Below are 14690 nucleotides of genomic sequence, written 5' to 3'. Positions count from 1 at the left end.
GTAATTCATCTTCAAGGGAAAGTGAAATCCGTTCACTATTCAGGCAACACATTTTAGTGAGGGTGGCTAAATTTGCCAACTGGTTTGCTTAACATTTATGCAAAAATTTGTATTTTTGTGAACAGCTTTATCATACATGATTGTATTTAATGCTCAGGATGATCCTGTGAGGTTGTGAGATGATTGGGGCCTCAGAGCGGAGAGTTGGTTGGTCCTATTTTCCAGAGAGACTCACATCTTTGCTTGTTGGGCTGGTTTGCAGCCACACATACACTACATTCCCCTCTGCCTGAGAAAGGTTTTTGTTTCAGAATTGGTTCCTGGAAAGATCAGGTTACCAGAGAAATCAGGTTAATTAAGATCTTTGAATCCACAATTTCTGTAGAAAAATGGCCAGTTCTAAAACAAAAATCTCACTTTAATATGTTGTTTTCATTGCATGTTACCTAATAAATTATGACATCTATTTGCTCATTGAGTTTTCAAACTTTCATTTGGAACTCACTTTGCTAGATCTAGATTGACAAGTTGGATATGATACCTTTAGGATATGTGAATATTTGCATGTCCTTATATTCAGGTCTGTGTCCAAAAAGATTTAAGATTGCTTACAGAAATACATGTGATTTAACAGGAAACAATAAGAAGAAAAAAAGTAAGTAAACACAATTGGGATCAAAGAAAAAGAATGCCAACAATGAAATTCATATGCAACACAAAGTGTCAGCTGTGGGATTTTGTTTTAAAGGTTGAAGATACTTGAGTGTAAGCATGTTCCTATGCCAAGGGGAAAGGAGAAAGTGAAAATTAAAGATTGAGTTGGGGTGATGATTGCTGGAGCAAGGTCCCAAGCAGCCTGGAAAGAATGGGATCAAAACCAAGAGGGCGGGAGTGAGAATTAGTCACTCATCAACTCAAAGGATGTGCTTGTGGATGAGGCACAAGGATGAAGCAGCAATGGTTTTTGTCAGTGTGAAACAGAAAGTAAGCCAACCTCCTCTCCTGGTGCTCAGGAATGTGGGGAGTGGACAGCAGCTTCAAATATCCAGTGAAGCCCTGTATTCTAAAATTAGAAAACCCAGTCTGTATTCAATTTTCTTTAGCCACCCCGCTGATGACTAAAACTCATGGACTATGTTGCCTATGTTGCAGAATATGTAAGTCCTCATTGGTTTCTGGGAGTAATTGGGGCCTGGGAAATAGATTTGATTAGATAGGGCAGAAGTTGTAAACCTACCTTCCCACCATCTTTACCCTGTGGTCTCTTTAATTCAACAAATGTAAGTGCCTCCTGTGTGTCATATAGCCTGCTCCCTCATTCCAGTTTTTGCTTTTGCTCATCGTTTCTGAAGAAATTACTGATGAGGAGTTCTAATTCTAAGCTGTTCTCTTGGGTAAAGTCTGCAGAGATTCAGGTCAAGTGCATCTCAAGCCTAAGTAGGTGCAGGATCTTCTTTCCTATTCAGAAATAAAATATTTTAAGCTGCTTGTTTGCTTTTGTTTCCAGCACCAAAGGAGGCTGTAATTAAGCAGCAAAGCCACACATATTTTTTTGAGTAAGGCTAATAGGCTTCTGGGCATGTTGTCGAATCACAATTTGAGAGGCTAAAAAAAAAAAAAGCCTTAGAAGACCATCTAACAAAACACAGCTCTCTTCTTTCAGAGGTAAAAAAATATGTCCTCAAAGAAACTTAATACAAGCACACACCTAGGAAGAGGCAGAGCTGGACCTATTAGTCTTCTGACTCCTAGACCAATGGTCTTTCTAGCATAAGATACCGCTCACCAAATAAAGCTTGACTAGTGGACTCAAATTTCACAACTGCAAACAGGCATTTCTTTGGGAGCAAGAAGTTTAATGTTACCTTCCTATGTGAGCTAGAATATAATATCAATATTTGCATTTAAAGTGATTGTTTTCAGAGCACTTATATTCGTCCTTCCGTTAAAGTGGGCAACCACTGAGTAACAAGGATTATCAAAACTCTACACAACAATGGGAGGAACTGGTGCACTTTCATGTCTGATTATTTCATTTTGTGAACTAAGTGCTCTGATCTCCTAAGGAGTTTCCAAGCTAGAGGTATGTTATGCTTGAAGATAGGAAACTAAGATAACTAAGCACATATTTATATACAGATACCACAAATTTAGTACTTGCAAGACCAGATTCTTGGCATTTTGGGGCATGGGGTGGGAATGGTACTGTAATGTACCACTCTGGCATCTTTGTTTTGTGGTCACAGAGTATCAGAGCTGGAAGAGATCATTTTAATTCTGCAATTTAGAGGGAGGAACTGTGATTCAGAGAGTAAGTGGTTTGTTCATGGGTTTTGAAAAGCAAAAGCTATTTGAATAGTTCAGTCATTGATTGCATCTCTCTGGTTCATTGTATTCTGCTCACATTAACCACTCTGTGGTATACTACTATCAAATCCCAGTTACTTCCATTTTTATTTCTCTTTAATCTCAATGATAACCAATCTACCTGGGATCCTAAATTCTCTCTGGGTCTTAGCTTTTACTACTTCATTTAGGATTGTGTGGTGTTACAGAATCTTGACTTTGTTGTAAGACAATTTTGCCATTTTCATGGCTTTCAAGAAACAGCTAACAGAAGCAAGCAAAATTTTTAGATAAAACAGCCTCATAGAAAAATCAATGCCATTTGTAAGACTTAGTTAATTTTAACCAAGCAGTTATGTTCAACTTAATAGGTTTCTGTTGAAGGGTCCATTATAGTCATAGTACAGAGACCCCAAATTATTTCAGACGCATTATTACAATGTTACAATATATTTTATGATTTCTGTACTGGTTGCTAGTCTATGATAAGGAAAACAAAACAAAACAAAGAGGAACATTGTTCCAGCACATTAACAGTGAGCTTATTCTAATTAATATGTAGGTGTTCAGTTAGCTTTTCATTAAAAATTTGCATATAACCAAGTGCATAATCTCATAAAATATCTTAATTTTATATACTTTTCCTGTATTTGGAACATGACAGTACTAGTCAGATAATCAAAACAATTTGCATAAGGTGGGAGAGCTTCATTTTACATATGAGGGGGCTAAAGTTCAGCAGCTTGAATGCCTTCAGCCAGGTCACAGAGCTAGCTACCTCTTGTCTGTGGCTGGGACGGTCTAAACCTGGGCTCTCTATTCTGTTTGTTTCTTATCCTGATTCTTCCCCAGTTACAGATGCCTTTGTAATGATAAGTAGCTGTCTTAAGTGCCTGGGAGACCATGTGCTATTCTAGAAAGAGCATAGGATTTAGAATTTGATGGGGAAGGGTTTGTGTCTTAACCCCACTTCTTGAGGCCAGTGATCTAGATACAACTTACTTGCGCTCTCTGGAGCCAGTTTCCTTATTTGTCAAATTGGGGTGACTACCTGACATATAGACTTGTGGAGAAAGTGTGATGTGTGTGAAATGTGTGGCATGTAGCAAGTGGTTAACATGTGGTTTATCCATCCCCCATGAGACTGAGGCTGTGAACTTCCTGAAGTACAGGCTGCCCCAGTGAAAGCACCAAGTAACGGGTTCATGGACAGATAAATTAGATAAATGAGGGAGGAGACAAGGGGAATAATCTTTATTAGTTCACTTATTATGATGGAACCAGTCTAGTTCTTTGTGGGGAAAAAAAAAAAAAAACCTGGAGGGTCAGCACTACAAATCTGCTGGACAGGTCCAGATTTTAATGACTAAAATGGCCATTTTGCTTTTATTTGTATAGTTGTCTTTGGAAAAAGAAACAGTATATATATATATATTAATGTTGGAAGAGGAATAATTAGAATAATTCTTCCCAACAGTGTTGTCATGTTTTAGTGTAGAGTGAACAACTTTTTAGAAAAAATAATTAAATCCATACAAAGTAACTACTCAGACTGTATAATAATTATTTTAAAAAGGTATGTTCTAAATTTATTTGATTTGAAACTATGGAATCTTTCATATATAGCTGCAAAAAATAAGTATTTCTTAAACTTGGAAGTACCATGTCAGCATCAATATGGCAAAATAATGAAATTTATTTGTAACTATGTCAGTATGCCCTACTCCCTAGGCTGAGAGCAGGCTGAGAATACTGGAGTCCTGGTCATCCCTACCCCACCTTGCTTAGGGCAAAGGTTCCAAGAGGAGAGATGAGCAAATAAGCAAAGTCGAGGGTGTTGTCCCTCCCAGTTTGTAAAGCAGGGTGTCACTATGAGAGAAAGGGCCATTGTGTCTACCCTAGTTCTGGAGCTGTGGCTGACAGATTTTGCCCAGGGTCAATCCATAAGAATAGAGAGCTCTGACATTATTTGAAATAAAGTTCGAGCCTAAGGGTGTCCCTGAAAACAATGGAGATTTTGGTGATAAGCAATTAAAATGAGGTTTGTAAGTAGCTCCATCAGTGCAATAAACTAAACTATAAACCAGCTAGTTTACCAGAGAGAAACAGGAAGAGACAGCTAAAAAACATCCTCCTGGGATCAGAAAAAAACCTCAAAGACTGGCCTCAAAACATAACCCTGCAAAGGGACCTAAATTTAATGGACCAGATTATGGAACAATGAATGTTCCACATAATGTAAATAATGTAAAATTCTGTGACTGATTTGTAAGTCTTGTGATTCTTCAAAAAGTTAAACAGACTTACCAAGTAACTCGGTAATTCCACTCTTAGGTATATACCCAGGAGAAATGAAAATAATAAAAAGGAATGATATACTGATTCATAGTATAGCACGAATGCTAAAGGAAAGAAACCAGCCAAAAAAAGACCACATATATGATAGGATTCCATTTATATGAAATGTCCATATAAACAAATCTGAAAGGACAGAAGTATTATCTTTGCCTAAGGTGTGGGATGGGGTAGGTTGGGAGAAATGGGAAGTGATAGCTAATGCACTGAGTTTTGGGGTGATGAAAATAATCTGAAACTGATTGTGGTGATGATATACAACTGTGAATATTCTAAAAAACTACTGAATTGTACACTTTAAATGAGTGAATTGTATAGTGTGTGAGTTACATCTCAACCTTGCTATTATTTAAAAAAATTGTATAGGCCTTGGATACTGACTCAAACACACTGAAAAGCCATTTATAGCATTTTCGTTAATATTTGTTGAGATGTGCTCTTACGATTTGTATACTTTACTGTTTTGTTTTTAATTGAGGTATAGTTGACACACAATGTTATATTAGTTTCAGGTGTACAACATGGTGATGCAACAACTCTATGCTCACCAGGGGCAATCATCTGTCACCATACAACACTATTACAATATCACTGATTATATTCCCTATGTGGAAACTTTTATCCTCATGACTAATTCATGCCGTAACTGAAAGCCTGTATCTCCCATTCCTCTTCACCCATTTTGCCCATCCTCCTACCTCCTTCCCTCTGACAACCACCAATTTATTCTCTGAATGGGTCTGTTCATTTATGTTGTTTTTAAGATTCCACATGTAAATGAAATCTTATGGTATTTATCTTTCTGATTCATTTCACTTAGTATAATACCCTCTAGCTCCATCCATGTCACAAATGCAAGATCTTGTTCTTTTTTATGGCTGGGTAATATTCCATTTTTTACACAGACACATGTGCACATGTGCGTGCACACACACACACACACCCTACATCTTTATCCATTCATCTGTCAATGGATACTTAGGTTGCTCCCCATATCTTGGCTATTGTAAATAATGCTACAGTAAACACAGGGGTGCATATATCTTTTCAAATTAGTGTTTTCTTTTGGTTTGGATAAATACCCAGTAGTGGAATTACTGGATCATTTGGTATTTCTACTTTAAAATTTTTTGAGGACCTCCATACTATTTTCCACAATGCCTGTACCAATTTACATTCCCACTGACAGTTCATGAGGGTTCCTTTCTCTCAACATCCTTTCTAATACTTGTTATTTCTTGTCTTTTTGACTTTAGCTGGTCTAGGTAATATCTCATGTGGTTTTGATTTGTATTTCTCTGTTGATTAGTGAGTGATGTTGAGCATCTTTTCACGAGTCTGTCATCTATAGTCTTCTTTGGAAAAATGTCTATTCAGGTCCTCTGCCCATTTTTAATTGGATTGTTTGTTACGGTGTTGAGTTGTAGAAGTTCTTTATATATTTTGGATATTAAGCCCTTATCAGAGATGTCATTTGCAAATCTCTCTCCCATTCAGCAGGTTGCCTTTTTGTTGATGGTTTCCTTTGCTGTGTAAAAGCTTTTTGTTTTGGTGTAGTCCCAATAGTTTATTTTCATTTTTGTTTCCCTAGCCTCAGGAGACCTATCTAGAAAAATGTTGCTATTGCTGATGTCAGAGAAATTACTGCCTGTTTTCTTCCAGGAGTTTTATGGCTTCAAGTCTTACATTTATGTCTTTAATCCATTCTGATTTTTGTGTATGGTATAACTGGTTCAGTGTCATTCTTTTGCAAGTAGCTGTCCAGTCCAGTTTTCCCAGCACCATTTATTAAATAGTCCATCTTTTCCCCATTGTATATTCTTACCTCCTTTGCTGTATATTAGTTGGCCATATAAGCATCGATTTATTTCTGGGCGCTCTGTTCCATTGATCTATGTGTCTTATCTTTGTGCCAGTTCCATATTGTTTTGATTATTACAGATTTGTAGTATATCTTGAAATCTGGGAATGTGATACCTCCATTTGTTCTTTCAAGATTGCTTTGGCTATTCAGGGTCTTTTGAGTTTCCATATAAATTTTATTATTTGGTCTAATTCTGTGAAAAATGCTGCTGGTATTTTGTAGGGATTGCATTGAATGTATAGATTGCTGTGGGTAGCATGGACATTTGAATATTAATTTTTCCAATCCATGAGCATGGACTATCTTTCCATTTGTTTGTGTTGTCTTCAATCTCTTTCATAAGAGTGTTTTATAGTTTTCAGAGTAAAGGCCTTTCACCTTCATGGTTATGTTTGTTATTTTTGATGCAATTATAAATGGGATTGTTTTTTCAATTTCTCTTTCTGCTTTGTTATTAGTGTATGAAAACACAACTGATTTGTATTAGTTTTGTATCCTGCAATGTTACTTAATTCATTTATTATTCCTAATAGTTTTGTATTGAAGTCTTTAGGTCCTATGTAAAATATTTTATGTTGTCTGCAAATAGTGATAGTTTAACTTCTTCCTTACCAATTTGAGTATCTTTTCTTTTTCTTGTCTGGTTGCTGTGGCTAGGACTTCTAATATGATGTTGAGTAAAAGTGATGAGTGGACATCATTGTCTTATTCCTGTTCTTAGAAAAAAACTCAGTTTTTCACTGGAGTATGTTAGCTGTTTTTCATATAATGCCTTAATTATGTTTAGGTATGTTCCCTCTACACCCACTTGTTGAGTTTTCTCATGAATGGATGTTGAATTTTGTCAAATGCTCTTCAAATATTGAGATCTGATTTTTATCCTTTATTTTGATAATGTATCATGTTGATTTGTGAATACTGAAGCTTCCTTGCATCGGCCAAATAAATTCCACTTGATTTTGTAGACGATACCTTCAATGTATTATTGAATAGTTTGCTAATATTTTGTTGAGGATTTTTGCATTATGTTCATCAGGGATACTGGTCTGTAGTTTTCCTTTTTGTAATGTCTTTGTCTGGTTTGGTATCAGGGTAATGTTGGCCTTGTAGAATTTATTTGGAATCTTTCCTTCCTCTTCAATTTTTTGGAATAGTTTTAGAATAGGTATTAACTCCTCTTTAAATGTCTGGTAAAATTCACTGTGAACCCCTCTGGTCCTGGACTTCCGTTTTTAGGGAGTTTTTTGATTACAAATTCAATTTTGTTACTAGTAGTTGTTTTTCAGATTTCTTATTCCTGATTGTTTTGGAAGACTATATTTCTAGGAATTCTTCTAGGTTGTCTGATTTGTTGGCATATAACTTTTTGTAGTAGTCTCAAAATCCTTTGTATTTTTGTGGTGGTGGTGGTGGTGGTGATGTCTTTTATTTCTGATTTTCTGTACTCTATTTTTCTTGATGAGTGTGGCTGAAGTTTCATTAATTTTATCTTTTGAAAGAAACCGCTCTTGGTTTGGTATTTTCTACTTTGTCTGTATTTCACTTATTTCTGTTCTGATTTTTATTATTTCCTGCCTACTATCTTGGGCTTTGTTTTTTGTTGGTTTTTTTTGTTCCTTTAGGTATAAGGTTAGATTGTTTGAGATTTTTGTTTCTTGAGGTAGGACTGGATTGCTATAAATTTTCCTTAGAACTGTTTTCACTGTGTCCCAAGGACTTTGGACAGTTTTCATTTTCCTCCGTGTTTTTAATTTCTTCATTAATCCATTGGTTGTTTAGTAGCATTTTTTTTTCCTTGTGATTTTTAGTTTCTTGCCATAGTGGTTAGAAAAGATGTGTTATGAATTCAGTCTTAAATTTAGTAAGACTTGGGGCACCTGGGTGGCTCAGTCAGTTAAGCACCTGCCTTCGGCTCGGGTCATAATCTCAGGGTCCTGGGATCGAGCCCATCGGGCTCTTTGCTCATCGGGGAGTCTGCCTTGCCCTCTCACTCTCTCTCAAATAAATAAAATCTTTAAAAAAAAAATTTAGTTAAGACTTGTTTTGTGGCCTGTCATCTATCCTGGAGAATGTTCCATGCGCACTTGAAAAGAATGTGTGTTCTGATGTTTTTGGATGCTATGTTCTGAATATATCTGTTAAGCCCATTTGGTCTAACGTGTTGTTCAAAAACAGTTTCCTTATTGATTTTCTGCCTGGGTGATCTATCCATTGATGTAAGTGGGGTGTTAAAATTTCCTACTATTCTTCTATTAATATTATCAACTTCTCCCTTTATGTCTGTTAATAGTTGCTTTATGTACTTAGTTGCTCTAATGTTGGGTGCATAGGGATTTACAGTTGTTTTATCTTTTTGTTGGATTGATCCTTTTATCATTAGGTAATGCCCTTGTCTCTTGCTATAGTTTTTGTTTTAAAGTCTATTTTGTCTAATATAAATATTGTTACTCTTTCACTTCCATTTGTCTGTATCTTTTTTTTTTTTTAAAGATTTTATTTATTTATTCATGAGAGAAAGAGAGAGAGAGAGGCAGAGGGAGAAGCAGGTTCCCAAGGAGCAGGGAGCCCGATGCGGGACTCGATCCCAGGACCCTGAGATCATGACCTGAGCCGAAGGCAGATGCTTAACCATCTGAGCCACCCAGGCGCCCCCGTTTGTCTGTATCTTAAGGTCTGAAGTCTCTTATAGGCAGCACATTAAATCTTTCTTTCCTCCACCATTCTATGTCTTTGGATTGAAGTATTTAGACCATTTAAGGTTAATTATTAATAGGTATGTACTTACTGCCATTGTTGCTTTCTGGTTTTCTTAGTACTTCTCTGTTCCTTTCTTCTCTTGCCTGCTTTCCTTGTGATTGATGATTTTCTTTAATGTTATGCTTGGCTTTTTATTTTTTGTGTACCTATTATAGGTTTTGGGTTTGTGGTTACCATGAGGTTCATCTATGACATTCTAAGTATAGTCTATATTATTGATAATCACTTGTTTGAACACATTCTAAAAGAACTTTTACTCCATGTTTCATGTATAAACATTTTCTATCTTTATTCATAATTTTTCTATTTCTACTTTTTTTTTCATTTAAAGAAGCTCCTTTTAACATTTCTTATAAGGCCTGTTTAGTGGTGATGAAGTCCTTTAACTTTTATTTATCTGGGAAACTTTATTTCTCCTTCAATTCTGAATGATAACCTTGCTAGGTAGAGTATCGTTGGTTGTAGGGTTTTTTTCCTTTCAGCATTTTTTTTTTTTTTTAAAGATTTTACTTTTTATTTGACAGAGAGAGACACAGCGAGAGAGGGAACACAAGTGGGGGAGAGGGAGAAGCAGGCTTCCCACTGAGCAGGGAGCCTGATGTGGGGCTCGATCCCAGGACCCTGGGATCATGACCTGAGCCAAAGGCAGACGCTTAATGACTGAGCCACCCAGGTGCCCCTCCTTTCAGCACTTTCAATAGATCATGTCACTCCCTTCTGACCTGCAGTTTCTGCTGAAAAATCAGCTGATAGCCTTGTGGGGTTTCCCTTTTACATGACTATTTGCCTCTCTTGCTGCTTTTAAAATTCTCTATCTTTAATCTTTGACATTTTTTATTTTTTAAAGATTTTATTTGACAGAGAGCAGGAGAGCACAAGCAGGCTCCCCACTGTGCAGAGATCCCAATGTGGGGCTCAATCCCAGGACCCTGGGATCATAACTTGAGCTGAAGGCAGACACGTAACCAACTGAGTCACCCAGGTGCCCCGAATCTTTGACATTTTAATTATGTGTCTTGGTATCGACCTCCTTGGTTTCATTTTGTTTGGAACTCTTTGTGCTTTCTGAACCTGGGTGTCTTCCTTCTTCAGGTTAGGGGAGTTTCCAGCTATTCTCTCTTCAAATAAGTTTTCTGCCTGAAACTTTTTTCTTTTGGGGCCCCCTATACGTGAATGTTTGTTGGCTTGATGTTGTCCAACATATTCCTTATCCTATCTTCAGTTTGTAAATTTTTTTTTTTTTTTTTCTGTTCAGCTTGGGTGCTTTCCATTAGCCTGTCTTCCAGATTGCTGATCTATTCTTCTGCATTCTCTGTTGATTCCCTCTAGTTTATTTTTCATTTCAGTTATTGCATTCAACTCTAATTGGTTTTCTGTATTTTCTCTTTATTGAAGTTGAGTTATTCTACTCTTCTTTCCAGTCTGGTGAGCATCTTTATGATCATTACTTCAAATTCTATCAGGCATATTGCCTATCACCATTTCACTTAGTTCTCTGAGGTTTGGTCTTGTTCATTTGGAGCATATTCTGTCTCAATTTGCTTGACTTTCTGTGTATGTGTCTATATATTAAGTGGATCCGCTACTTCTCCTAAACTTGAATGGTCTTGTGTATGGTCATCTTCTATATAAACTGTGTATGCCTGGCGACTTTGGCTGGCTGGCGCTGTGGCTGGCATGGGCTGGAGATCCCAGTTCACTCTGCTGGGGCTGCCCTGGTAGGATGTCTGGGCTTGGAGTGTTCCAGGGTGCTCTGCACCCATGTCACCTTGGCAAGATGCCTGGAACCACAATGAGGCCTGAACAGGGGTGTCCAGTGTATACCACAATGGGGCCACTTTGGTGGGATGGCTGGGGCTGGTATGGGCTAGGGGCCAGGGACTCACTGAAGTGGTAGGCTGGTTAGGGTGCCCTGACCTTACTCCCATCCATGCTATCCAATATGGAGAGAGAACATAAACTGTGGCACCCACCAGGCCTTCCAACTTGGAGAAAGTTCCAGCAGCTCTCCCACCGGTTGGCAGTTCTAGGGCTGAATACTTACATTCTAGTTGCTCTTTTAAACCATGGCTTTTGTTCCTGTGCCCCAGGGCAGACAAATCTGCTTGCATGTGGTTCTTCAGTATTATCTCACCCCACTGCAGTTTGCTCTTCATTACTGTCTCTCTTGCTGTTCTGTATGTAGTCTGTCTTTTGTTGTGCAGAAGCTGTTCAGTCAGCCCTCAGTTCTTCTGGAGGAAGTGCTCCAGAAACAGGTATAGATTTGGTGTGTCTGTGGAGGAGGTGAGTTCAGGGTCTTCCTATGACACTATCTTGGACTGTAAAGTTGTATACTTTACTGTTTTTGTGTTAACTTTTTAATGTCAGTTTAATAGGAGTAAAATAGGAAAACTCCAAATGCTAAATGGTTAAAAAATAGTCACCTCACTACTTAAATATAATACAGAGGCTTGGATCCTAGTCTACTAGCAATGGGACTTTGGTTAAAAAGTAGTGGTTCCTACACCCATAACACTGACAAAGTAATAGCAGCTCTTATATCTTCCAAGGCTTTCCAAGTAGAGTTAGATAAGCCCTTATCTGAAAGGCTTGGTGCCAAATGATTTCACTTTAGAATTTTTCAGATTTTAGGCGGCCCATATTATTATTATGATTTAATACCCTCGATGTGGTCTGTGGAACACCACATAATCAAATTATTTCTCTAAATTTCTCTGAGTAATAAACACACTAAGATGTATGAAGCAGGACTAAAGAAAACAACACATCTGTTTAGGTCCTATTGGCCACCAAGTAAATTTTGCTGTTAACAATATCATCAACAAAAACTTTTGTATCTCCAACTTGCAGATAAGGCGACATACGCTGTAATTGCTTGTGAAGAAAATAGCTAGATATTTCTAAGGCTGTAAAAATGAGATGGTGTGTATATGAATGCACCCAGCAACTCTAATGCATGATGCAAACACAGCTTTGTATTACCAATTATTTAAAAAGTAAAGCCTGTTCATATTTAATATTTTAAGGAGAGAAATAACATCAAGTAGATGTTTTTGGAGTATCAATATATAATTAAAAAAAAAAAACAAACAAAATGCAAGAACCTTCCATCTCCAAGGCTCAAAGAACAGTTATCCAGCTGTAGTCTACTTTCCTGAATCTTCTTAGTTCTTTTTCTTCAGATTTTGACAACTGGTGTATAATGTCTTCTCCCAAATCTGTGTCGTTTGTATCCTGGGTCTTTTCAGTAAAATCATTTTCTTCATCTGAATCATCACTTTCTTTTTCTTCTTCCATATCTACATCATCAGGGACTTCTTCACCACTTTCATGATAAGAGAATAAAATATAAACTATTACTTAAAAAGTTTCTAAATAACTTTCTAATTTAAGACACCTATGTAGAATTATAACCATACAGGGAAAGTAAATGAAAAATCTTGTTATTGAGTGCACTTCAAAAATGGGTTCTTATAAAAGAATAGGTGAATTTACAAAGTGTAATTTTTAGTTATATCAATTCCTTAAACCACACACACGAGATCTAATAATTATTTTCAATGTATTTTATTCACTTGGTTTAATAGTCTTATGTCCTTTAACTGCATATTAAAGCTAAAATAAAGAGAAATACAGTTGACCTTCAACAACATGGATTTGGACTGCACCCATCCACTTATACATGGATTTGATACAATACTGGAAATTTATTTTCTCTTCTGTATGATTTTAATTTCTCTAGCTTACTTTATTGTAAGAATACAGTATATAATATACATAACATATAAAATGTGTGTTAATTGACTGTTCGTTATTGAGACTTCCAAGCACCATCAGGCATTAGTAGTTAAGTTTTATGGGAGTCATAAGTTATGTGTGGATTTTCGACTATGCAGGGGGTCGGTGGTCCTACCCCACACACTGTTGAAGGGTCACAGTTTAAGAGTATTCTAAGAAAGGGTAACAAACTATCCTGTTTCCCAAAACAGTATCTAAACATATTTTAAAAACTGCTTTACCTCTTTGTCTCCTTAGACAGCAGCAGTGAATTTACAAACTTGGAGCACAGGAAAGAAGCAGATGGCAATACATGGGCTGGAGTATGAAGAAGCTAGAGTAAAAAAACCCAGAAAAATAGGGCTTCATTTAAAAAGACTTAATGCCACCAGCTAAATGCAACAGGCTTTTTCCACAGTAAAACCAAACCAAAAAAAAAAATTTATGCCTGCCTTCTGACAATTATACAAACAATCCTCTCTCCCCTCCTGTCAGTTCAGACCACAGTAATCTGGAATCATAAATTTATGTTATTTGGTTTGCATATTAGAACTGCACAGTATACAAATAATTATTCAAAAGTTATCTGTTACAGGGGCGCCTGGGTGGCTTGGTCTTAAGCACCTGACTTGATTTCGGCTCAGGTCCTGATCTTAGGGTGGTGAGATGGAGCCCTGTGTCAGGCTGTGAAAGGTTTTCTCTCTCCCCTTCTGCCCCTCCCCCTGCTCACACACACTCTCTCTCTCTCTGAAATAAATCTTAAAAAAGTTATGTTACAAATTATAGAAACTCTAACTTAAGGTGCTTTAATGTATTTAATCTGTTTCATATTGTGAATTACTTACCTCACTAATTGCAGGTATGTTTTCTGTTAAGGGTAGTTGTACTAGTTCACTCTCCAAAGCCTCATTTATTTTTTCATCCTGCTGTTCCCTGTGCTTTCCCAATATGAAATAAAACGGTGTTGTTGGAAGACTTTCTTCTGCTAGTAGCTATAAGGATTTAAGACAAAGGAAAATTTCTTCAATTAAAAAGGAGGAACTGCCTTGGACTCAATAAAAAGTGTTGCAGTCCTAAAATGTCAGGGATGAAAGGAACTTTAAAAATTATCTGGTATGATTCTTTTCACTTTACAGGTAAAGCAACTGAGGCCTAGCAGCCCATTTATTAGGGAAAAAGCTAACAGTGCACACTTAGATGACAGAAAAAATACACACTACTGCTTCTCCCCCAATGAAATGACAGCAAATGGGTTTTCAAAAGGACATAAACCCACGGTGAGAAAGAAAATGGGTAAGATGCTGGAAGGTGGAAAGCAAGTTCAAGGGTAGTAGGTAACTTAGTAGACCTGAGAAAGAATTCTAAGCTGGCTGGGGGGAAAGCCAAGAAACATCCCAATTTATACTGCTGAATCCTGCAAATGCTCAGGAATTGGTACTAATAGTAACAGTACCTTGGAAAAAGGCTAATAACCGGGTAGCCTGGCTGAAAGTCCATTTAGAGAGCATTCATATTCCTAGATCTCCTTCTGAGCCCCAAGAGAGGGCTGGAAGTACATTCTCTGGAGAGTGGAACAAAAGTGTGTCTTTAA

At 37.1% G+C, this 14690-nt stretch overlaps 1 protein-coding gene and 1 long non-coding RNA gene across 3 annotated transcripts in view; one reads left to right on the top strand and one right to left on the bottom strand.

Annotated features, from left to right (window-relative positions):
- LOC135363904 (uncharacterized) overlaps positions 1 to 14690 on the top strand; it is a 218418-nt gene that overhangs the window by 56896 nt on the left and 146832 nt on the right. The gene's annotated exons all lie outside the window — the stretch shown is intronic.
- The window catches only part of WDR75 (WD repeat domain 75), a 44472-nt gene continuing 31629 nt past the window's right edge, over positions 1848 to 14690 (bottom strand). The window contains exons 19-21 of one of the 2 annotated variants that reach the window (XM_045868369.3): positions 13945 to 14091; positions 13342 to 13433; positions 1848 to 12647 (exon numbers count right to left, since the gene is read on the bottom strand). In XM_045868369.3, coding sequence (XP_045724325.1) covers positions 12443 to 12647; positions 13342 to 13433; positions 13945 to 14091 — 444 coding nt within the window. In that variant the 3' untranslated portion in view covers positions 1848 to 12442. The remainder of the gene's footprint in view (positions 12648 to 13341; positions 13434 to 13944; positions 14092 to 14690) is intronic. The other variant, XM_064586813.1, reaches the window with a different exon arrangement.

The sequence above is a fragment of the Mirounga angustirostris genome, unplaced genomic scaffold, assembly GCF_029215605.1.
Source record: "Mirounga angustirostris isolate CCGP_5_RB_7025 unplaced genomic scaffold, mMirAng1.0.hap1 SCAF_3, whole genome shotgun sequence".
Lineage (NCBI taxonomy): Eukaryota > Metazoa > Chordata > Mammalia > Carnivora > Phocidae > Mirounga > Mirounga angustirostris.
This window is presented reverse-complemented; position numbering and strand designations above follow the sequence as displayed.